At 38.7% G+C, this 23,569-nt stretch overlaps 3 protein-coding genes across 3 annotated transcripts; 1 reads left to right on the forward strand and 2 right to left on the reverse strand.

The window, feature by feature from the left end:
* Nucleotides 1–1,389: 1,389 nt before the first annotated feature.
* On the reverse strand, nucleotides 1,390–4,014 carry LOC149611577 (uncharacterized). The gene is made up of 5 exons (XM_089858545.1): nucleotides 3,633–4,014; nucleotides 3,518–3,583; nucleotides 2,663–3,462; nucleotides 2,312–2,593; nucleotides 1,390–2,235 (listed from the first exon to the last, which is right to left on the reverse strand). Exons 1-5 carry the CDS (start codon nucleotides 4,012–4,014, stop codon nucleotides 1,390–1,392), a joined length of 2,376 nt encoding a protein of 791 aa, XP_089714671.1.
* A 13,996-nt stretch (nucleotides 4,015–18,010) lies between these two features.
* Nucleotides 18,011–18,868, forward strand: LOC149611578 (uncharacterized). Its single transcript, XM_089858546.1, has 2 exons — nucleotides 18,011–18,336; nucleotides 18,632–18,868. Exons 1-2 carry the CDS (start codon nucleotides 18,244–18,246, stop codon nucleotides 18,866–18,868), a joined length of 330 nt encoding a protein of 109 aa, XP_089714672.1. The 5' UTR covers nucleotides 18,011–18,243.
* Nucleotides 18,869–18,964: 96 nt separating this feature from the next.
* LOC149611579 (uncharacterized) lies at nucleotides 18,965–20,396 on the reverse strand. The gene is made up of 3 exons (XM_089858547.1): nucleotides 20,220–20,396; nucleotides 19,326–19,500; nucleotides 18,965–19,188 (listed from the first exon to the last, which is right to left on the reverse strand). The coding sequence occupies exons 1-3, from the start codon at nucleotides 20,394–20,396 to the stop codon at nucleotides 18,965–18,967; spliced, it is 576 nt and encodes a 191-aa protein (XP_089714673.1).
* Between the last annotated feature and the right edge of the window lie 3,173 nt (nucleotides 20,397–23,569).

Raw genomic sequence — 23,569 nt, forward strand, 5'->3', positions numbered from 1 at the left:
GTTCCTAAAGAGGGGGGATGTAACATGGCTGCCAGAACTCTTGGAGCTTCCACTCCTTGGTTCTGGCAGGGCATATCTAGCCTCCATGTTACAAGCCACTCCCTCTTCCACAGATGTTATCTAGGATAATTTTGGTTTTTTCAATCAGTTCTGTTTATGATTTCTCCGAAGACGGATCGACTTTTGTATACTAGTTCGGTTACGGGTTTATCCCTACATCGGTTAACTGACGTAAAATTATTTTTGAATTTGTATTAAAACTGTAAGTTGTCCTAATTTATTTTATGGCCCTCGGGAAATTATTCCCTTGAATTAAGTTTATTCTACTGAGGGTTACAATAATATGAAAATATTAAAATAATGAAATGAAATGCGGGTTTATTGTGTATAAAAATAACTACAGAGAGTTAACGGGATTATACACATAAATAAAGAAACAAAAAGAAAAGCACAATAATAATTGAAATTGAAGTTTATTGTGCATATAAAAAGTTGAAGAACAACTCACGAGAATATACACAGAAATGGAATTAGTGCAAAATATACTAGAACAAATCATTCAGAATTATACAAAATTAGGCAGAATTATACGAATTAATACAAAAATATAGAAAAGGCACGTAATTACATCGATCCAAGGAAATCTGATAAAATTAGTAATGGTAAGCATTAAATTTAGTAATTATTTTTTTGTTCGTTTCTAGCTATGGTTTAAACATTAATAACCATCTATAAGATACTGTCGGGTAAGATTTTGTACATGAATTAAACAGTCAGAAAAGAGATCAAAAATATTAACGAAGAAATTACAAGTTGTTTGCATTCGAATAATAGGATTAATTGTTAATTTAGGATTGTAAAATGTGCACTGATTACGAAAATGTATGGGGACCGAAAAATTAAGACCATTTACAAGAGGCGAGAGTGGGATGATATTGTGGATTAATTTGTAAATAAACGTTATATGATTTATTCTTATACAGTCATTAATTTTAAGGAGATCAAGGATAGTTAACAACAGTTCATAATTATACTGAGCCTTGGGTAAAACGTGTGTATGGCTAAATTCTATAAATTTTCGCTGTACTCCTTCTATTTTGTTCAAGAGGGATTGGCTGCAGCCACCCCATGCAACCCAACCAAACAATAATCTAGATCGAACCAAACTTAATACAATATGCGAAAATGACGAAGAGATTTTAACTGGCGACTCATTTTAAGGGAAATCGCCAAGGAACGACGGCAAAGGTTTACAGTCCTAGTGGCATGACTGGAAAAATGTAATTTTGCGTCAAATATTGTACCCAAATTTTTGGTTTCATTTTTCGTGTGGATGAGTTTTGAATCAACAAGGTAGGAGTTCATCAACATTCGACTAACACGCCTAGTTTAGCTTACATGAATTGACTTAGCGGGGTTAATCGGAATATTATTATTGAAACAACAAGTGGAGACTGTGTTTATGTCTTCTTGCAAAAGCGAGCGATGAAGGTCAGAGTCAATACTCCGATATAATTTGTTATCGTCCGCAAATTGCAGTAAATTAGAATGTTTAATTTTATACTGCAGGTCGTAGATAGAAATATTAAAAAGCAATGGCCCTAAAGAAGAACCTTGCGGAACTCCACAACAGAGATTGTACTCCACCGTGGTGAGCCAACTATTGCATTTGAGGACATAAATACGCTCCTTTAAGTAATCAGTAATCCAATCGAGCAAAATTCCGTCAACGCCCAAAGCGCAAAGTTTGTCTCTTAAAAATTTATGAGAAACACGGTCAAATGCCTTTGCGTGGTCCAAGTAAATAATATCTGCTTGCCCACGACTCTCCACAACCGGGGCTACATAGTGCATAAAAGCAGCGTGATTAGTGTCAACTGATTTACCAGGGGAGAAACCATGTTGACAATCATTAGGGAATAAGTTAAACCAGGTTTGTAAATGCTTATGCATGATCATGTCAAACACTTTAGCAAATACGCAAAGTAGCGAAATTGGTGTATAATTCCCAGGATCACACGACGCTCCCGATTTAAATACAGGGGAAACAACGTCTTTTTTCCATAAGGTAGGGAAGGTGCAAGTAACAAGTGACAAATTAAAAATATGTTCCAACAACGGTAAGAGAATGGCCTCGCAGCCCTTTAAAACAATGGCTGGGATGCCATCAACTCCCGTCGAGAACTTGTTAGGTAGCCTAGTAATGGCCTTGTGGATGTCTGAACGTGTAACAACCTGAAATAGATAGGGGCGTAGTGACACACGTAGGAGGTTCATAATGATAGTTCTCCGTAGGGTTCGTTTTGTCAACGGAGACACGTGAAAAATGATCAGCAAAGCTGTCTGCCAGAAGGGTAGGATCAGAAACCATATTGTTATCAAGTTTTAACGTTATAGCTCTGGAATCAGTACGAAGGTTACCCTTGACCAAGTTCCAAAACTTTTTAGGGTGTGTAGAAGCATCCTGACAAACACCGGCAACATGAGTAGTTTTATCGCGTACAATTAACCGTTTAAAAACCGCTCGAAGGCGTTTAATTTCAATGAGATCGGCTAAAGCCCCTGTGCGCTTCTTTTCCCGAAAGAAATACTTCTTTTGTTTAATAGCAGTGCGGAGAGCCAGAGAATACCATCATGGAAACCCGGGAGAGCCGCGACGAACCCTACGAGGAATAGCTAAGTCCATTGCAGCCTTGACGTGATCAGTAAGAAAAGCCACGCAATGATTAACATCTCGCGATTCAAGGAACTTATACCAATCCAAATCCCTAGGTGTGGTGTAAAGGAGGTCATAATCTCCTTTTCGGTAAACATAAGTAGAGCCAGGTGGTGGAAGTGGCGTACAAGTTATAACCGGTAAGGTAAGCAAAAATGGGGGATGATAGGCGTCAATGGGAACCAGAGGATCCTCAAGGCCATCAAAACCCAAATTATTAATATTCGTGAGGCATAAATCTAACAGATTACCAGTATCTAGGGGAGGAATAATTTGCTTAAGATTAAAATTAAAACAAACCTCAAAGATAGGAGCAGCCTTGGAACGAGTGGGAGCACTACAGCCACAGGTGCCGTAGTTCTGCCAGTCGACCCTAGGGAGATTAAAATCGCCCAATAAAATAATGTCAGCAGTAGTGCCTTCCAAACCGCGTGATAAGCTATCAAAATACAGCCCATAATCGACGTCAGTGAGTGTAGGACGAAAGTAAGTAGTGCCCAAGACTAAGGATTGAGTGGACGAACAGCGAATTTCAATAAAAACACTTTCAGATATACTTTCAAGGTCACGACGCCTACAGCAGTGGATGGATTTCCTCACGGCAATCAAGGAGCCACCACCGCGGACATTATTAAAATGGGGATCCAAGCGATCAGCACGGAAAACATTGTAAGAATCAGGAAAATAATCAATTGTAAAATGAGAGTCATTAAACCAAGTTTCAGTTAAACAGATTATATCATAGGCTAATGTAGCAGTGTTTCGAAAAAACTCAGTAGCTTTTGTCCGTAAACCACGAACATTCTAATAGGTTAGTAGTAGATTTTTCATTGCGAGGAAACTCCGGTAGGAGCAACAAGTTCACTGCTATGTTTGTGATTGTCACGGGGGACACCATTAAATTCAGTGATAATACAGTCGACTGGCCAATTAGACGGATCGGATAAGGCATCAAATTCATTGGCATCATCAGAGGAAACGTAGAAGGAGGAATGGTCAGCCGTTGGGTTTTTGGTTTTTAAGCGAATGCAAATTGGTGTAGTAATGCCAACATCATCAACAAGGATTTCCTGTAAGTCCTTGGAAAGTAGGGTAGATTCCAAGCGGCTCACAAAAATGGCCTTGCGTACAGTGCCCCTGGGACCCGACTTTCTAGCGACAACTTTTAACTTAGAGTTAACTGCCGACCCTAGTTTAGCCGTTTTGACGACCCTTTGTGGAAGTGATGGAGCAGTAGATGAGGCGTTAGCTGAACCAATCCGTGGGAATTGCTGGTTAGCGTGATTAAGGGCCGACATATGATTCACAAGTGTATGTGAGAATAGTGGAGAACTACGTTAATCAGGTCGCTGCGCAGTCGAGAGATCAGGATTGATAAAAGCAGCCTTTTTTCAGCCAATTTTTCAGAGAGTGCCATATTTTCTTTCTCTAATATATCAACGCGTTGCGTGAGAGTAGTAGTAAGTGTAGTGAGTGACGTAATTTGGGATTGCAAAGTAGCCACAAGAGTTTCTGTTGAGTCAACTTTGCGCAAAATATGATCCAAAATTGAACTTGGATCACGAGTAAGACTATTAGTTGTCAAAAGTTCCTGTAAAGCCTCGTGGACAGTGGTCAAAGGCACGGGTTAATTTTTTCCCGTGTTGTGTAAAGTTGAAGTTGCACCTCCAACACTTTTCCTTGGAGTAGGGCTACGAGAAGGCCTACTATTCCTAGCAGCCCGTTTGCAGTCATGGCAAGAAAATGAATCAGAATCCGTATAAAACAATGAATGCAGTTGCTTAAACATTTATTTAAGATATGTTCCAGCACTATACGTCAAATGCGATACAAAAAAGCCATACACTAAATTTTGAGTAAGCAAACCATGGAAAGTGATAGCTTCATAGCGCAAAAAGCCTTAGCCAACAACTTGAAAATCGATTGCATGAAGGATATTCAGTATATGTTACTATGTACAGTCCTGGACAAAAGTTTCTGGACATTTTCATTTGGCTGTCATTTTGTTCCTATTTGAGCTAGAGTAACAAAAGAGGACTTTCTAAATAGGTTTATTTCTCAAAATCTTTTAAAATTACAAATGACACTGTGGCGCTAATAGGGAGTTAGCCATAGCGGAAATAGTAAAGCCCCCCGATAATGACGTTACGAAATGATGCTTCAAATGGATCAACAATGCTATCGTTGCACGCGTCTTGTCACGTAGAATCCGAAATTGTTTTCAAATTGTAAATCGGTTCAGACAATCAAAAGTTATGACAAAAAACATGACGATCAAAACATTGGCAAATAAGCCTAACGATTATTTATTTCTTCTATATCAACTTAGCTCAGTAGTAAAACATTACGATCAGAAAAACAGGATGTTCAAGCCATAGCATAGTTTTACTCTGAAATTATAGAAATGAGGTTTTAAGAATCACGTTCAGTAATTTATTTGTTTATTAGTTAATTGCCAGTAGGGTCTTGATTTTAAAAGGACAACAGTGTTCCAACTTAGAAATAACGGTTTTGGATGGCTCTTTGAAAAGTAGAAATTTTGGATTTGTGTGCAGGGTAGTGATAAGTCTGTGAATTTGGAATAATAAGCAAGTTGTGATTGCTAAAGTGGAAGGATTTTTGACATTAAAAATCTAGCAAATATAATCTATAATGCGCGAAGTTTGCGTTTTAAGTTGAATTCTTCTGTGGCTTTTCTGTAGTTAATGTTTTAAGCTCTTAAAGAATAAAATATTTTGTGTAGCTTCTGGGTGGGTGGGTTTTCGATGACTAATGTTTTTGTGTCTTTTCGGTATAAAAATGTTTGGTTGGATTTTGTAAGGATATGTTGTGAGTGCTTGGAGAATAAATATCGTGTCAGAACTCCAGTTTGCAGAATAGGTGAGGTGTCAACCATGGAAATATAGCGGAGAATCGGGGATGAAGATTCACGATGACATGAATTAGAGAAGAATCTAACAACGACAAATTCTTGAAGAAGGATGCGAATATTAATTTTCATTGTGAAATAGATTGTAATATCCGAAGATAATGCTTCGAATTATTATATTATTTAAATTAAAAAGACTCATTCGTCCTAATGGCATGAAAATATTGATATTCGAATACTTCTCCTTTTGCCTGGAAGTTTAATTTTTCCACCACTCTTGAAATTAGACAACTATCTCTTTAACTTTTAGAATGCCATATATTTTTTGTTAAATCTAAGGTTAATTATAGAACGTTGTATTTAAAAAAGTAGTCTTCAAAAAATTAATGAAATGGATTTTTAATGTGTATGTAAAAAACTATATAAGTAGTTCACTGGAATTTACACAGTCATCAATATCATAATAATAATAATAGGGGCTGGGCTTCATGAAACGAGAAAAAAATACCTTTTGTATTTTATTTCCGAGTAGGTAGGCTGCCTTGTTTTTTAAGCTTGCAGCATGGCAATCACTTAATTCATCAGCCACGCCAAAGTGTATAATCACGGTAAACAAGTGCCTGCCTACGTTGGAGATGATGTTACGATTTACGTTTATTCACTAATGAAAATATCCAGGAATTTTATCATGAATGTTTGCAAAAATTTAATCATGAATATTTTTGAAAATTTGATCATGAACATTTTTAAGAATCTCATCATGAATATTTTCAAGAATTTAATCATGAAAATTTAGAAAAATCAATCATGATAACTAAGAAAAAATCTATCATGAATATTTAGAAAAATCCATCTTGAATATTTGAAAAAAAATTCTTCATGAATATATAGAGAAAAAATGCATCATGAATACTTGGAAGAAAATACATCTTGAATATTTTCAAATTATAACGAATGGTATTATAGATGTTAAGCATAAACGTGTCTGACCTTTACTAGACGTCCTTAAAGTGTTAGAGTCACCTAAAATCGCGATTTTTAAAACTAAAAGGTTTTATTTCCATCTGAAAGATCAAATCTTTCTGATTTAGAGTATCTATTTATGTAATGCATTATAATTTTTCAAATATTATTAAAACCCCGGCTTTCAGAACCTACTCGCAGAATTTTTTCAAACTATTTTGACAGTTAAATATCGCGGTACCCCTGGAGACGTCACGATTCGAGCGCGCGTGAGCACGCGGCACGCGCGACTCCGCAAGTCCTATTTTTTTATTGATAGGTGGCGCTTTCAAAGTCATCGAATTTGACACGCACGCGATGTTTAAAAACTAGGCTTAGCTCTAGTAATGAAATCTGTCTCGCGCGCGATGTTTAAAAACTAGGCTTAGCTCTCGTAATGAAATCTGTCTCGCGCGCGATGTTTAAAAACTAGGCTTAGCTCTCGTAATTAAATCTGTCTCGCGCGCGATGTTTAAAAACTAGGCTTAGCTCTCGTAATTAAATCTGTCTCGCGCGCGATGTTTAAAAACTAGGCTTAGCTCTCGTAATGAAATCTGTCTCGCGCGCGATGTTTAAAAACTAGGCTTAGCTCTCGTAATTAAATCTGTCTCGCGCGCGATGTTTAAAAACTAGGCTTAGCTCTCGTAATGAAATCTGTCTCGCGCGCGATGTTTAAAAACTAGGCTTAGCTCTCGTAATGAAATCTGTCTCGCGCTGGTCAACCTCTTATGACGTCACCAGGGGTATATTTATAATTTTTTCCGTCTTAATGAGGTATGTGAAGTATCAATTTTCTTTTTCATATTACAAAATGAATAAATTTCTAGAAGACTTTTTACTTTGGATCTACTGTTATTATAACCCAATTAGCCACTTTTCAAAAAACGTGGCACTAACACTTTAAGATTTAAATTGAAATTCCCAATGTAAAAAAAACTCGATGTCTTAGATTAGTGGTGTCTTTGAAATTTGAGTAACAAATGGTATATAGGGAATTGTAGAACATGGGTTTGATTTATTGGTCTTCCAGTACTTATTTCTAAATTAGTATACTTACGACGGTTTATTTAATTATGCAAAAAACGCGATACAGGATTGATTGACGTATAAACAGCTGGTAGTGTGTTCAATACCTGTTCAATACCTCGATTTACATATTAGAACTGAAAAATAGCTTTTAGGTTTTACCGATTCACATGGGTATACGGACTAAACACTTCCAAGACATAGAACCCCAGGAATAATCTCCCATTACTGAAATTGTACAAAATCCCCCTTCCCCAGACAAAATCCTCGCTTGTTAACCCTATCCGAGGGAAGTGAGAAAAATCCCCCTATAATTATCCCCATCATAAAAAAAATACAATATCAATATAATCCGAAACACTTCAGCAATCCGGTCGTGCAATAGATCAGGCGTTGGACTATTTCTAATTAATTCGTTGACTTTCATTCATTTCAATGGAAAAAGTAAGTTCAACCACTGAAAGAACACTTGTGGGAGTTTTAGAATTACTCATACCATTCACGGGGTCTCAGGAAACTCTTGGCCAAATTTCAACCTTCTGTTTTGGATAAAGAATGCGCGCTAGGAAATTTGTTTTCACGCTATAGGATAGGCAACTCCCCGATCTCCGACAGCAGCTTATTCTGTATATACTCTATTTTCAGCTTCGGTTGTTAGCACGCGCAAAGCTAGGTCTCTATGTTATGTACGTTTGTGCGTGCTGACAATTGACGAAGAAAAAAAAGGATTATAAATATCCGCGAGATTTTTATCTCAAATGCACGGACCTGTAGGCTTTAGTTTCAAATACGTGCATAGTCGTATGTATTCAATTGGTGGGTCCTTCAAACATTATCAAGGAACGTTGTATAGTCTAGTTGTATGTATAGTCTAGTTTAGACGATATATTTAAAAGCTATACCCGTTCATAAAGCTTTTATTACACGTAAACCGACAAGGTGGAATTTGAAGATTTGCAGCTCGAAAATTATATATTAGTTAAACCATAAATGATAGGAGCTATTTCTAAATTAGGTCTAGTATTTTTACTGTCAAACAGAGGTCGATTATTTTTGAGTTCCTCAATGGTTAAATAAGTGGCTCGGGGGCAATTAAAAATTACAGAGCCTTGCCATTGTAAAAATCAGTCTGTCAAAATTAATGTACCAATTATATGGGTTTAACTGTAATTTTCCCAAAATAGATACCGTAAAATTTGCGGGATAAAGTGAATGAAATATTAAAGAATCATATCTTTTAGTTTTTGCAGTTTTGAAGCATTATTATCAGGTTGCCGGTAACACACATATCTGAAAATTATACAAAGAACATATTTTGCTTGTTTAATCGCCAATATACTGAAGTTTTCACAGTTTGTTAGTACCGTTAACAGAGTCATGGTAGCACAATATCTGTAAAATTTACAAACGGCATCTGTTTTACCAATCAAATACGTAAATCTGTCATTTTCACAATTTCGGACTAAAACTAACAGATAATACCATGAAATACTTATTTTAAAAGGTACAGAAAATATCTGCAATACCTAAAAAACAGTCACTCTGTGTAATATTTTTGCAAAATTTACAGAAAGCATCTGTTTTACCAATCAAATAAGTAAAGCTGTTTTTCCACAGTTTCGTACTAAAATTAACAGATACTTCTATAAAATATTTTCTGTAAAATTTACAGTAAATGCCTGCAATGCCTATCGAGCAGTCACCCTGTAAAACATTTCTGTGGAATTCACCGTTCAAAACTGAGGATCGGAAATTGCTGAAACAAATGTGTAATTTTTACAGTTAGAATTAGAAATAGCAGATCAATAAGTGAAATATACAAATGTTTTCCGTAAAATAGTAAAAACGATTTTACTGTGTTTCTATTTCTGCAGATAAACTCCGTTACATCATTTTACATTTCAATATTGTAAAATTCTTCTGTTTAAACTACAGAAATTTCTCTCAGTGTAATAGTCTAAAGCCCCATTCAAATTATCAAACTTTAGTCGGCAGACTTGTCAGCCGGACAAGTCGGACCGAATGGTCAGTTCTGTCTCTAGTCAGGTGACCCGTTCAGACCATACAACTTGTCCGCCTGACTTTTGTTGAGGCTTTTGTAGTTCATATAACGTTCACAAGAGGGGACCATATTATAACTAGTGATTGAGCCTTGCAAAAGTGTCTGCTTCAGTGCTAGTTTTTGTTTTTTTCCTATTAGAGTTTAGGGTAATTGATTGAATTTAACTATGCAGTTTGAAGTAGAGAACCGAAAAAAATAGTAGCTTTGATGGGAATCGCTTTAATAATTGATAGAGAAAATAAGCATAGGGAATTAAAGAGGAAACGAACCGTTTGGGTTAAGTCCTGGATAAAGAGAAGGAAAGAAAAGGGAGCCTTCACTTTAGTGAACGAACTACGCTTGGAGGATATACATAGTTATAGGTGTTACCTTCGTATGTCTGAAGACACTTTCATTTCAATACTGAATGTTGTGAAAAGTAGTATCGAAAAGCAGGATACATCGTTTCGCGAGCCCATCCCTGCTGAAGAGCGATTAGCCGTCACTCTCCGTTTCTTGGCAACAGGTGTGTATTTTCTAAATCACACTGTATTCTTAGTACGTGCCTAATTATTTGTTTTTTTTAGGTGAAAGCATGAATTCATTGAAGTTCCAATTCCGTATGGATTTGAGTACAATACATGGCATTATTTATGAAACCTGCAATTCTATCTTTAATAAGCTTGCTTCCAAGTAATATTCAACGAAAATTAGGTCTAAAACACAACAAAAGCTAGCATTAATGGTTCCTCTACATATAGGAACATTGCATTCCCACAAAATACAGAAGAATGGTTAACAATTGCCAAAGATTTTAAGGACAAATGGCAATATGATCACTGTATCGGAGCCATTGATGGGAAGCACGTGAACGTAACTGCCCCACCAAACTCTGGTTCATACTTTTATAATTATAAGGACACATTTAGCATCGTTCTCCTGGCTCTTGTTGATGCTAACTGCAAAGTATGTATAACATTTTATATCGTAAATACACCAGAACTACATTCAATTGGCAATAATGTTATTAAATCTAGGCAATATTTGTTGATATTGGGATCAATGGAAGGTGTCATGATAGTGCAACCTTCATAAATTCGAAGCTATACGAAGCATTCACAAGAGATGCAGAAAAGCTGCCAAAACCACGACCCTTACCAGGGCGTACTAAACCAGTTCCCTTTGTGATAGTAGCCGATGAGGCATTTACGTTAAAACCCAACGTAATGAGGCCTTTTCCCAAAGCAGAGCTAACCTTTAACAAAAGAGTGTTTAATCTTAGGTAATTTGATTAATATGACTATTGGCTCATCTCAAAGTAATAATTATATGTAAATAAATGTAGACTTTCAAGAGCTATGAGAGTGTCCGAGAACTTTTCCGGTATCATTGCAAGCAGGTTTCACATTCTATTGGGCACCATTCAAGCAAAGCCAGAGCACGTCGAAACCATTGTGCTAGCCATTTGCACTCTGCATAATATACTACGTCAGCAAAGCATTGATAAGGAGGAGGGAACTCTTGATTGTCATTCAGATGAAAGTGGGGAGGAGTGTGATGGTAACGATAAAAATGACCAACCATTGTTAAGGCCACTTGCTCATCAGGGGTGCCGTGCATCACTACAAGCGAAACAAGTGCAAGAAGAATTTATGAGATATTTTTGCAATGAAGGCGCCTTGGATTGGCAATGGAATCGGATACAAGATTACTAAATGTCAAATAAATGAACTATTGTTAACTTCATTTAGAATTACTATTCCCATATGTTTTACGTTTTGAGTCATAACTAATCTGTCACATAAATAATATCATTATTTAGATAATACCTTATTAATTAAGTCATGAATTAAATGTTCAATAGTATAGTTTATTTTGTCAACTACTCAGTGAGGAAACGAACATATTTATTTTAATCATCATTAAAACTTCCATGTTTTTTTTCAAATATCAATTCCATTATTTGGGATTTTATTTTATCTGAATCTTTTGCGGGCAGTAACCTTAATTGAGTAGCAATAAATGCTCCAAAAAGTTAGTGCTCATCTCGTACATCCTCCATTTTCCTAGGTGGTACTGGGTTTTTTAGGCATGCCAAAGCTGATCCTAAAAATTCCTCGGTTCTGTCCGACACTTTTCGTTTCTTCCTTTTCTGCGTTTTGGATGTCTCTTCTTCGCGGTTTGAAGTAGATGTAGAAGCTGTACCTGCTTGCCCCGAAAATGATGAATTTGTGCGAGAATTGTTGTCCTCTTGTTGTTGTTGGCATTGTCGTCAGAATCAATGTTATTATCAGAAGGCTCGATAATCTCATCAGAAAAAAAGCTTGGTAATTCAGCATTAACATTCACTTCTTCAACCTTGTTTTGGTTCTGTCAATATAACAAACCACAATTACTTTAATAAAGTCAGAGAATAGTGTTCCCCATATATTTGTTATTACTCGAACGTTGGATACTTGTTCGACATCCATGCTAGATCGCGCTTTTCGTGGTTGAACCGCTGTCTTGAAAAAAAGTAAATCGGCAAAAATCTCCAATTTGGGCTCTTAAATGTCATCTGTCCCGACTCCGCTCTTTTTGGAGCCTGAAACTATGGATAGCTCTCTTGTAAAATACGTTCTTATACCTTCCCAGCGGGTTTTAATATCAATCACTAAAGGTAGAAAGAAACCAAATACTTAACGTGATAAGGTACTGTAATGTATTATAATATAATGAGTACCTGAACAGCCCACCATTTCAGCAACTTCCTCAATAGCTTTATCTCGAAGAGCTGTCTTTTTATAGTGGTCATGTTTTGTATTGTATATGAATTCATTCTCACGAACGAATTCAATTAATTTTCTAGTGTCATTACTACTCCAGTTAAATTTCTACAATCAAATTATCATATTATAGCCCAGAAACATTATAAATTCAAAGCATTTCGTAATACATACGGCAGATTTTTTTTAGCAGCCACAAGTTGTAAACTTTACTATTTTTAAAGACCAATGGGTTGCCGCAGAAAAAAACCATACGTCAGATGGCCATGTGCTCCGCGACTTCACAACATTCGACGTTTTTGATTCGCTAATTCTCGTTCCGACTTAAGTCGGCCCGACTCCAATTGCCTACCAAGGCGATTAAAATCGGACCGCCGGATTGACAAAAATCAAGTCGGGTGTAGCGTTCACACTACATGACAAGTCAGGCTGACTAGTCAGTCCGATCTTGTCAGCCGACTAAAGTTGGATAATGTGAATTGGCCCAGTTTTCGTTAGTTTGTTCCATAATCTGAAAACATTATAATTATTAGTAGAAAAATCAAGTACCATTATTATTGAATATACGCAAAATAAACTATATGTTTCTTATTATACCTGGGTAGCATCTATTTCCTGGTTTATCTCTGAAGCACTTGCCCCAGCTTGGTTGCTGACAGACTTATCTTTCGGTGAACCTCGGTTTCCTTCGGCTTCTAAAAGTTAAGGTAAGTTTTATAATCCCACTGTAGAAAAAATTTTCCAAAATTGTTACCGGGAAACTTACTTGGTACGAATTGAGTATCTTAAGGTTTTAATCCAGTCTCTTTCAAATCCAATTCTGTGACATGCTGCAGATCGTTCACGTTTTCAACACCGATTACTATCAATTTTGTAGCCTCTACAGATGAATCGATTGTAGTTAAGGCCTTGGTTATTACAGTTTTAAGGTTTAATTCTAGAGAAACGGAATTGTTTCGCAAAGGATCGATCAGTTGAAATTTCTTGTGTTTTTTCTCTGTCCGCCATCTGCAAATATATTTAAAAAATTATTGTGCGAGAATAGCAGAATTAAAATTTTTAATTTCAGTCAATTATATAAAAAAGTGTCTATTAATTACTCCAACAGAATTCTTTCTTGCTAATACTATTTTTCGCGAAGTCCTACAGATGTCAAAAATCAGCACTATATCGCAAACTTATGTAAGATATAAATTTTTAGACAATATTGAAATCTTCTTAAAACCATGGAGGAAAGAAAAAGCGAAGAAGAAAAGTGCATTGCAAGCCCTATCAGGTTTTTGAGCACTACCACCCACAATGAGGCAAAAGAATTGAAAGAAAAATAGCATGATAAACATCCTTGTAGATGCACATTTGGATGGGTGCCTAATCTCCCAAATTATTTCTTCTCCTTGTTTAATTTCTCCGTGTTAAAACAAAGTATATGGGTAATATGAGGATAGGCATAGCTCTTATTAAAACCCCGTCCTATTTTTATATATCAAACCAACCTACTTTAAAAAATTATTTAACAGTGATGTACATTGTGTTTTTTTTTCACCAATCAGGCCAAGTCTCCCCTGACGATTTCAGTTCCTTTTTCAGCGATCAAGCCATGTTCTTTCTTGATGATGTCAGCACCTCTTTCACCAACCATAATGGAGGCGGCGTTGGTATTGGCCGAAACCACAACGGGCATGACTGAGGCGTCAATGACTCTCAAACTTTTAACTCCCTTAACCCTAGAATGCAACGGTTTGAATGGAAATATCTTTGAACTTATAGAATAGTGTACAAACTTGAGTCTATAATCGACGACCGTGGTGGGGTCATCGGGTTGACCCATTTTGCTTGTTCCAGCCGCGTGCGCGAATGACATGGTCAAGTGTCTAGCGAGACACTCGAAGTACTGGTCAGTGGCAAGGTCCAAATAGTAGTTGTGGTTTGTACTTTTCAAAGGCATTCATTTGTGTAATTGCACGCGCCTTTCTCATACCTGTTTCAAAATGTTTGTGTTAGAACATTAATTTATTCACTTACACGGATAACTATGTCGAGTAGTACACGGTAATTCACTCTTAAATTGTCAGTGAGAGTCACCTAGGGTAAGCCTTAGTCATGGTTAGTGACTTAACGCTTCACTAAGCCTCGATTTCTCACCGTAGTCTAGTATATATTAGATCTTGCGCCGTTTATACCCGTCTCTAGTTCCAGGCACCCTTCCAAAGTTCAAGCCTAATAGGCTTAGACATACGCGGCGATCAGCTAGGGTTACGAGAAACGTCTAGCCTCCCAATGATGGTTCTTCCACCAAACGTTCACGCAATTGCGCTGTTTGAAAGGCCAGTTTTCAATCATGATTTTTTCAAAAACGTTTGCTTTTGCTTCAAAAATCACAGCTAAACGAAAAACAAAATATTTCAAAAAAATGCCGTTTTCAATCGCGCTTGGGCTACACCCGACGACTCCGCGATAGCAATTGCGCACTATGCAGCTTCTCTGATTAGAGAAGTTCATCCAAGAAATAGACGTCACTGACACCATTCTGAAATACATAAAGGATTGTGATTAATTTGAAACAAAGTTCCTATTATTCTTCTTCGTACAAATAAATGTTACCTAATTTATTTATTTCTTGTGTTTGTTCTTTTCAAACTCATCAAATCCGACTGCCAGTCGACAGAACCAATTCCTTCAAAATAATTTGCATAATGGTCTCTGAAGGCAGCAGCTTCCCTTCGGTAATTTCGCTCTGTTGTGGCTTTTGGTTGTTGAAGTCCTTCTGATGGATGATTTTTAAGTTGATCATTTCATTTTCCGTTTCAAATACATCCAATTTTTTTGTCCACAGAATCCGCAAAGTCCATTGGGCAATAACGTTTTGTTCCAAAGCTTCTTCGTCAAACATTGAAAAATTATGTAGCATATCACAAGCTCTAATAACTTTGTCGACGTTAGATGGCTTCAAAATTGGAGGTCTACGGAAAATTCTCCAACGTGTGGCTAAAATATCGAAGGCATTTTCACTACACAACCTTTATAATTGAACAATAATCTTGAAAGAATAAAGTCACATTGTCATTTCAAATTTGGATTTGAAACCCAAAAATCAGGACTCGCACAGCCCTGGTTTCAAGTTTACCTGGCTCTGCTTAAACGATAAAGAAAAAATAATTTGAGAATTCCTTGAGGCGACCTTCTCGAAAATAGGGTTTCATGAAATTCTTTAACAGTTGAAAAGCATCATATCCAACAAGAACGTGGGGAGAAGAAACGACCGTCTTCGGTAGAAACACTGGTGGAGAAAGTCCAGTTGTATTGCTTTCAACAGCTTGTCCAAGTGAGAAAGACTCAAAAATTCCACCATCAGAATCAGAAACGTATCCTACAATATCCACAACTAAAAATCTATATCTAGCGTCCACAATAGCCATCAAGCCATCAAGCCATCAAAACAATCGTTTTGAAACCATATAAATAAATGTCCCTGGTGTCAGTTGACTATCATATAACCCGAGAGGGCATATCATTTTTGATCAGGGTGCATTCTAAACAAAGAACAATTATTAAATCAAGATAATTATCACTTAGTTTCTAATTATAATGCAATGTTCCACTGGTGTATCATGACATTCTTGCCATCTACGGCAAGGCAACATTAGGTAGAAAAATTCATATATCTTGTCGGTAATTTAGAGAATAAAGAGAACCCAGAAGAAACGGTAGAAATAGTAGCCGTTGTCCAAAGCTTCTTAGCGTACAATTTCTCGAATTACAATGACCTAGAGATTCGTGAGATTCTCCAATCAAAGGGAATAAAATTAGCAGATAATCCCGTCTTAGAAAACGTCGAACGCCACCCAGATATAGACATCCTAATAGGGGCAGATTATTATTGGGTAATAGTCAGTGGAAAAACTGAAAGGTTAGGACCCCGAACCGTAGCATTATTAACAAAACTAGGTTGGTGTTTAAGCGGACCTGAGAAAAGTTCTGAAAGGGCAAATAGAAGCAGTCAGTGACATCTATGCTGATAAGTTTAGGGGAACAACTGGTGAAGAAAACGCTTAGAACGTTTTTCGATTTGGAAAGTGTATAGATTGATAGTTCTGAGAAAAAAAAGAACCCCAATGATCAAGCCTTCACAACCTTTTTTGAGGATACAAAATTTCTCCCAAATCAGGGTTTTTATATTGTAAAATTGCCTTGGATGGTTAGTAAAGAAACCTTACCAAATAACTTGCCTGTCACTAGAAAAAGAGCTCAAGTTTGGAACGAAAATTTGAAAAAGATCAAGGATATTATGAAAGGTACAAGGCCGTAGTTAAGGAGCAATTAGAGCTAGGTATAGCTGAAGTGGTACCAGAAGACTAAGTGCAATTATCTAAACCTGGCACCTATTATATGCCTCAACAAGGTGTCGAAAGAGAACATGTAAAGACCACCAAAACTCGGGTGGTATTGGATGGGTCTTCACACTCCTTTAAACGAATGTCACCTTCCCGGCCCAAATTTTAATCCTAACTTGCTATTGTTATTATTGAGATTTAGATATGGAAAAGTCGCTATAGTCGCAGACATAGAGAAGGCTTTTTTGCAAATCGCTCTAGATGAGTCCGATAAATATTCTGTGAGATTTATCTGGTTCCGGGAGGAAGATGGGAGGATTAAACAGGATCAGCACGTTATACTTAGAATGATCCGAGTGCCCTTTGGGGTTACATCTAGTCCCTTTTTTCTCGGATGCATTGCATGCAAAAGATTACGAGCGAGGCCAGGTGATATGCCAATCGCACCCTTACCTAGGGACAGAATAGGCCAATCCCCACCATTTTCAATCATAGGGATAGATTTTGCAGGTCCTTTATAGCTAAAACCAACAACCAAGAACAAAAAACTTATGCCAACTTGTCCCCTCTCTTAGTACTGATGATTTTCTGCTAGCCTTCAGACGGATCATATCTAGGAGGGGTGTTCCACAAATTATATACACAGACAATGCAAAAATTTAAAAAAAAGAAAACTCAGATTTAAAAATCATTTGACAAAACATGAAACTGGACCAGTTAAAAGAATTCTTCGGAAGACATGGAATTGAAAGAGCTGTTTGGTATGGTGAATGTTGGGAGTGCCTTGTGAGGTCCACCAAAACCTGCCTTAAAAAGTGCTTATGTAAAGCTTTTTTGAGCTATACAGAGTTAGAGACCGTACTTATAGAATCCGAAGCGCTATTAAATAGTCGACCTATCACCTATAATTACAATGACCAAAATGAACCAATTCCTCTCACGTCCGCTGAATTCCTTGTTGGGCTTAGATTAAATTCACTGTCACTGTCACCGTTAACTTTTAAAATAAATGAAAGTGTACCAACCTCGCGACAAAAACTGAAAAAAAGATTCAAATATCGTGAAATTACGATGGAGAAAATATGGAAGCTCTGGCGCCATGACTATATAATGGAGCTTAGATCAGCCCACCAATCCAAAACCGTTAAGAATTAAACGCATGAAGTTTTCATAATGATGTCAACTAAACACGAACATTATTATAAATCCTTTCAATACTGTGGCAAAAACTAAATATAACTCGCCTCAAACATTAGTCATGATTGAACCAAACTTTATGCAAGGTTAAAGAATATAATAAATTTGATCTTAGGAATTACATGAATATTAAACTATTCGTAACCCAGCTCTCTTGAAATTAAAATTCTTTGGCTACAAAAGTTTGATTTCTAGTCATCTTTGACTTCCTTAAAAAATGTTACAAAGCCGATGTGTTAATTCAAGTGTACTTTACTCTGTTTTTTCAGCATTATGATGACATAACTAATGACTGGATGAAGAAGTTTCAAGATAGGGATACTTTTATCCAAAATAAAATTGCGACCATTGTCTTCCTGCTTTGTAATGATAATCATCAAAGGCTCGAGGTAAGTTTCGAATCGTAATCTTGATTGAAATTTTGCGATAATCGTAATTGGCGATCGATTTTTTGCGATAATCGTAATTGGCGATCGATTTTTTGCGATAATCGTAATTGGCGATCGATATTTTTGCGATGATTGTAATTGCGACCAAAATTTGGCGATAATGGTAAATCGCCATCGAAATTGGCCATAATAGTAACAAATAGCAGTTTACAAAAACGGACAATTAAATTATAATGCTCCTTCAAACTTGCCTATCTTATAATAATTAAATTTAAATGTAAATGATCCTGATTAGGAACTGAAAGCTCATTCGCATACTGAGAAAACCATTCGGAAACTGTTAGAAACCGTTTCCCGCAAATCCTCATTCAAATTGAAAGCCTGTAAAGGAATAATGGACGACCACACAGGCTGCTCATGCGCAGAAAAGAAAACCAAAATGAGACGAAGAAGATCCATAATGAGTCAAATTCACCGACCGGAGTTTTCTAGCCCTATTGTAGCTCTACAACATTTTGTCAACTTGTTATAGTTTCTTTAAATTGCCTTTAGTTTCTTTTTAATTTCAATTTTTTCAAAAAAATAAAATTTGATTTTTCGTGATATTTTCATATAAAACACTACCATATTAAATTGAAGATTTTGCTACAACAGTTGTCTTATTTATTTTGTCATATGAACTTTCAGTTTTAAACCCCAAAAGGGTTGGGAAGTTTGGCAGTCTGGAGATGCACCCAAAATACTCCTCAGGGGCAAGCTCAAATTCTTCACAACCGGGCACTGGACCGATTAGTTCTGGCTTGTATTTCTCAAACGCTGGCATTTGCGTAAATTCGTGACCCTTTATCATCCCTAAAGAAGTACAGGACCATTAAACAGAGTTGGACTGGATTGGAGATACGACGCGTGGTTTTTTTATGGCAGAACCTCTAGCGCCACGGCGCGACAAATATTTAAACTTTTTTGACTCGCGTTTCCACGTCTCTTACCTGCTGCGAGAACCTTCAAGTCAATGGGTTCTTTTAAATAATTGGATTGAATTACTGGAGGGTGCCGAGGATTATTTGATTGCAGCGTAATGGTGCCTCTTGATTTAACGTGCAAATTGGCCGGTATAATTGAAAAGCAAGGAACGTCACGAAATTGTTCGAAATAGTCGCTGGCCTATGGGGTGGAAATATGGATAAAGTGAAATCCTATTGGTTAAAACAGGAATACATCATGTCCCCATGCATCGTATGTTAATTTTGTGGGTATACCGGGCTTGAGAACTTAGTACACGTCATGTGACGCCTCCTAATTCTGATTGCATCTTTCTAACTGTGATTTCATTGGTTGGTATCAAGGTCAGGGGGCAAGGTATAACACGCACCGAGATATATTATTCAAGAGGTAAAATTCGTCGTACATAATGATTAGTCTAGATAGCTCCTCCCACAAAGTCCGCCTAGATGCGTTGAGTGAAAATGGAGTCAGCTAAAACATTTGGAGTGCACAAAGCTACTAAACCGAAACACATACGTGATAAAAAGTTCCTAGCTCATCATAATTCTATTAGCGCTGCTTAACTATTTGCCAAGGCGTATGCGCTGGTGGATTTTGTCCCACGTCAAGACAATCAAGGTTTCTGGGTTGATTGCTTATACTTAACAGTTATAGAATTGACCCTACCACGGTGCGATTCCCATCTGAAGTTTGATGAGCGGGAGAGCAAACAGAAATGGTGTCATGATCCCGGGAAGAATCATGTTTCATGACTAAAGTATACAAAGTGTCATTTTTCTTCTATTATCCCCTTCTGATGACACCAATTCTTTGGGAATAGTATCTAGACTGACAAAGGTTTCCACCCTGTATATTAGATTTTAAAGAAATTATCCTACATCTTTTTCCAACGTCATTAAGTCCATCAAACTATTCACGGGAGAGAAGAAATATTGCATATCTTTGTCATCTCCGGGTAGAGTTTCGTGCCGGGTTTTATAGTAGTCATTTACTTCGATCAGTCCAGGCGTTGACGTTGGGCCCTTCAAGACTGCGGTGTCCTGGTTACTCTGCATACTTTGGCCATGATGCGGACTCACTCCCGACAATTGAGGTGATCAATTTGGTCAATCAATGCGAGAAGAGAGGGGACAAACTAATCATTGGCTGGGACGCCAATGCTCATCACATCACGTGGGGCAGTTCTGACTGCAACAGGAGAGGGTGCTGGCTATCCGGTGGCAGGCGTAGTGGGTGTTGGCGATCCGGTGGCAGGAGGAGAGGGTGCTGGCTATCCGGTGGCAGGCGTAGTGGGTGTTGGCGATCCGGTGGCAGGCGGAGTGGGTGTTGACGCTCCGGTGGCAGGCGGAGTGGGTGTTGGCGATCCGGTGGCAGGAGGAGAGGGTGCTGGCTATCCGGTGGCAGGCGCATAGGGTGCTGGCTATCCGGTGGCAGGCAGAGGGTGCTGGCTATCCGGTGGCAGGCGTAGTGGGTGTTGGCGATCCGGTGGCAGGAGGAGAGGGTGCTGGCTATCCGGTGGCAGGCGTAGTGGGTGTTGGCGATCCGGTGGCAGGCGGAGTGGGTGTTGACGATCCGGTGGCAGGCGGAGTGGGTGTTGGCGATCCGGTGGCAGGCGCATAGGGTGCTGGCTATCCGGTGGCAGGCGTAGTGGGTGTTAGCGATCCGGTGGCAGGCGTAGTGGGTGTTGGCGATCCGGTGGCAGGCGTAGTGGGTGTTGGCGATCCGGTGGCAGGCGTAGTGGGTGTTGGCGATCCGGTGGCAGGCGGAGTGGGTGTTGGCGATCCGGTGGCAGGCGGAGTGGGTGTTGGCGATCCGGTGGCAGGCGCATAGGGTGCTGGCTATCCGGTGGCAGACGAAGAGGGTGGTGGCTATCCGGTGGCAGACGAAGAGTTTGCTGGCTATCCGGTGGCAGACGAAGAGGGTGCTGGCTATCCGGTGGCAGACAGAAGAGGGTGCTGGCTATCCGGTGGCAGACGAAGAGGGTTCTGGCTATCCGGTGGCAGACAGAAGAGGATGATGGCGATCCGGTGGCAGGCGAAGTGGGTGGTGGCTATCCGGTGGCAGGCAGAGAGGGTGCTGGCTATCCGGTGGCAGGCGTAGTGGGTGTTGGCGATCCGGTGGCAGGAGGAGAGGGTGCTGGCTATCCGGTGGCAGGCGTAGTGGGTGTTGGCGATCCGGTGGCAGGCGGAGTGGGTGTTGACGCTCCGGTGGCAGGCGGAGTGGGTGTTGGCGATCCGGTGGCAGGCGCATAGGGTGCTGGCTATCCGGTGGCAGGCGTAGTGGGTGTTAGCGATCCGGTGGCAGGCGTAGTGGGTGTTGGCGATCCGGTGGCAGGCGTAGTGGGTGTTGGCGATCCGGTGGCAGGCGTAGAGGGTGTTGGCGATCCGGTGGCAGGCGGAGTGGGTGTTGGCGATCCGGTGGCAGGCGCATAGGGTGCTGGCTATCCGGTGGCAGACGAAGAGGGTGGTGGCTATCCGGTGGCAGACGAAGAGTTTGCTGGCTATCCGGTGGCAGACGAAGAGGGTGCTGGCTATCCGGTGGCAGACAGAAGAGGGTGCTGGCTATCCGGTGGCAGACAGAAGAGGGTGCTGGCTATCCGGTGGCAGACAGAAGAGGGTGCTGGCTATCCGGTGGCAGACGAAGAGGGTTCTGGCTATCCGGTGGCAGACAGAAGAGGATGATGGCTATCCGGTGGCAGGCGAAGAGAGGGTGCTGGCGATTATCAGAAATATATTACTTTATACGAAGTTCACTTCTCCCTACCTCGCGCCGGCCATCATCTATGAAGTATTTTTACAGGCTAGAAACGGTACCGTTCCTCCCGAACAGCGAGGCAGAGAGGTGAAAATAAAAACACTAGCGTCGCATAGTGAGAAAAATGTGCTTTTCTTACAATCGTATCATGGTTGTATCTTATGCAGCGGTTTCTCACTTGCGCGAAATACAGTTGAATCCCGCCGTTTCTAGGAAACGTCAGATTATCTTGGCAGTGGCCATTTATCACAGTTCTCTCTCGAGAGGAAAAATGTTTCTCTTCGCGACTAGCGCGCGTCGGGAGGGGGAAAAATTCACACCTCTTCACTCTTGCATAGTTTTTTTTCCGATTTCTCTTCATAGATGATGCCCACGGTACTAACCATTATTGAAGTGAACTTCGTATAAGGTAATATATTTCTGCTTTAAGTTTACTGAGTAAACCTTGCTTTTAAGTCGCCAAGGTGATTTCCCCTTTTTTGGGTAGGTCGGAAAGTTTTTGGGGGTAAGCCCCATCCTACTAATATTTTTCCCTAGCGACTCTAGTTTTTCATTTGGAAGCTTGTATTTTCATCTTGGGTGGTTTTTACCAATAGTACCTTTCCATTCACTTCCATACATTTTACTTTCCCCTTACGTCATTGGTATTTTTGGAGGATGGAAAGGCACTAAAGGGGTTTTAGAAATGCTCCAAATGAAAAACTTTAAGCCTGGGTTTTTACATTTTTAACAGAAATTAATTCCACCAATACTTATACAATTTTGATATTAAAATATTTAACACCATCTCACCTCCCTTATCTCTGATCAAACTACCATATTTGGCGAAACTATCAATTCTTTTAGCTATATGCTGGCATTAAGTTATTAGATAGATTTTTTTCCCTCTCAACAAGTCATAGATGGTCAAACTATCAAATCTTCCTTCAATATGTTAGATTGGCTCTCATTGTTAGATAGATTTTTTGCCTATCAAATCAAATTGAAATCTTTAGAAACGACTAAATTAATCGATTATTTAATTTCCGGACTTTAAATTTGATTGTTTTCCATCAAATTCATTTGGTCTCTACCTAATTTTATTCTGTTTAATCGATTCCTGATATTTCCTGATTTTGTAGAATTTCTAATATTTTCATATATTCATATAATTTGCATAATCTCATTTCTCAAGTTTGACTTTTAACCGTCTATAGTTCAAAAGCTGCTATCCAAACTTTTTCAAATTATTCGCCCTTGATTTAATCTAAACCATCTACTATAAACGGTTAACTAATAATAATTAAAGGCAAAAATTGCAATTAAAAACTCTGGGTAATAAAAATCAGAAAATCTACACTTTAATTTATCTACTTCTACGTTTGGATGATTTCGTGGAATCGTTCTTCCTCCTCGAGTAGTCGTTCACATCAGTGACAGCACGGAACTTCTATATACAAGAAGCTCCGTCTTCACAGTTTGAACTGTTGAACCA

This window comes from Phalangium opilio, unplaced genomic scaffold, assembly GCF_054372755.1.
Source record: "Phalangium opilio isolate 3A_F unplaced genomic scaffold, DU_Popi_V2 ptg000246l_1, whole genome shotgun sequence".
Classification (NCBI taxonomy): Eukaryota; Metazoa; Arthropoda; class Arachnida; order Opiliones; family Phalangiidae; genus Phalangium; species Phalangium opilio.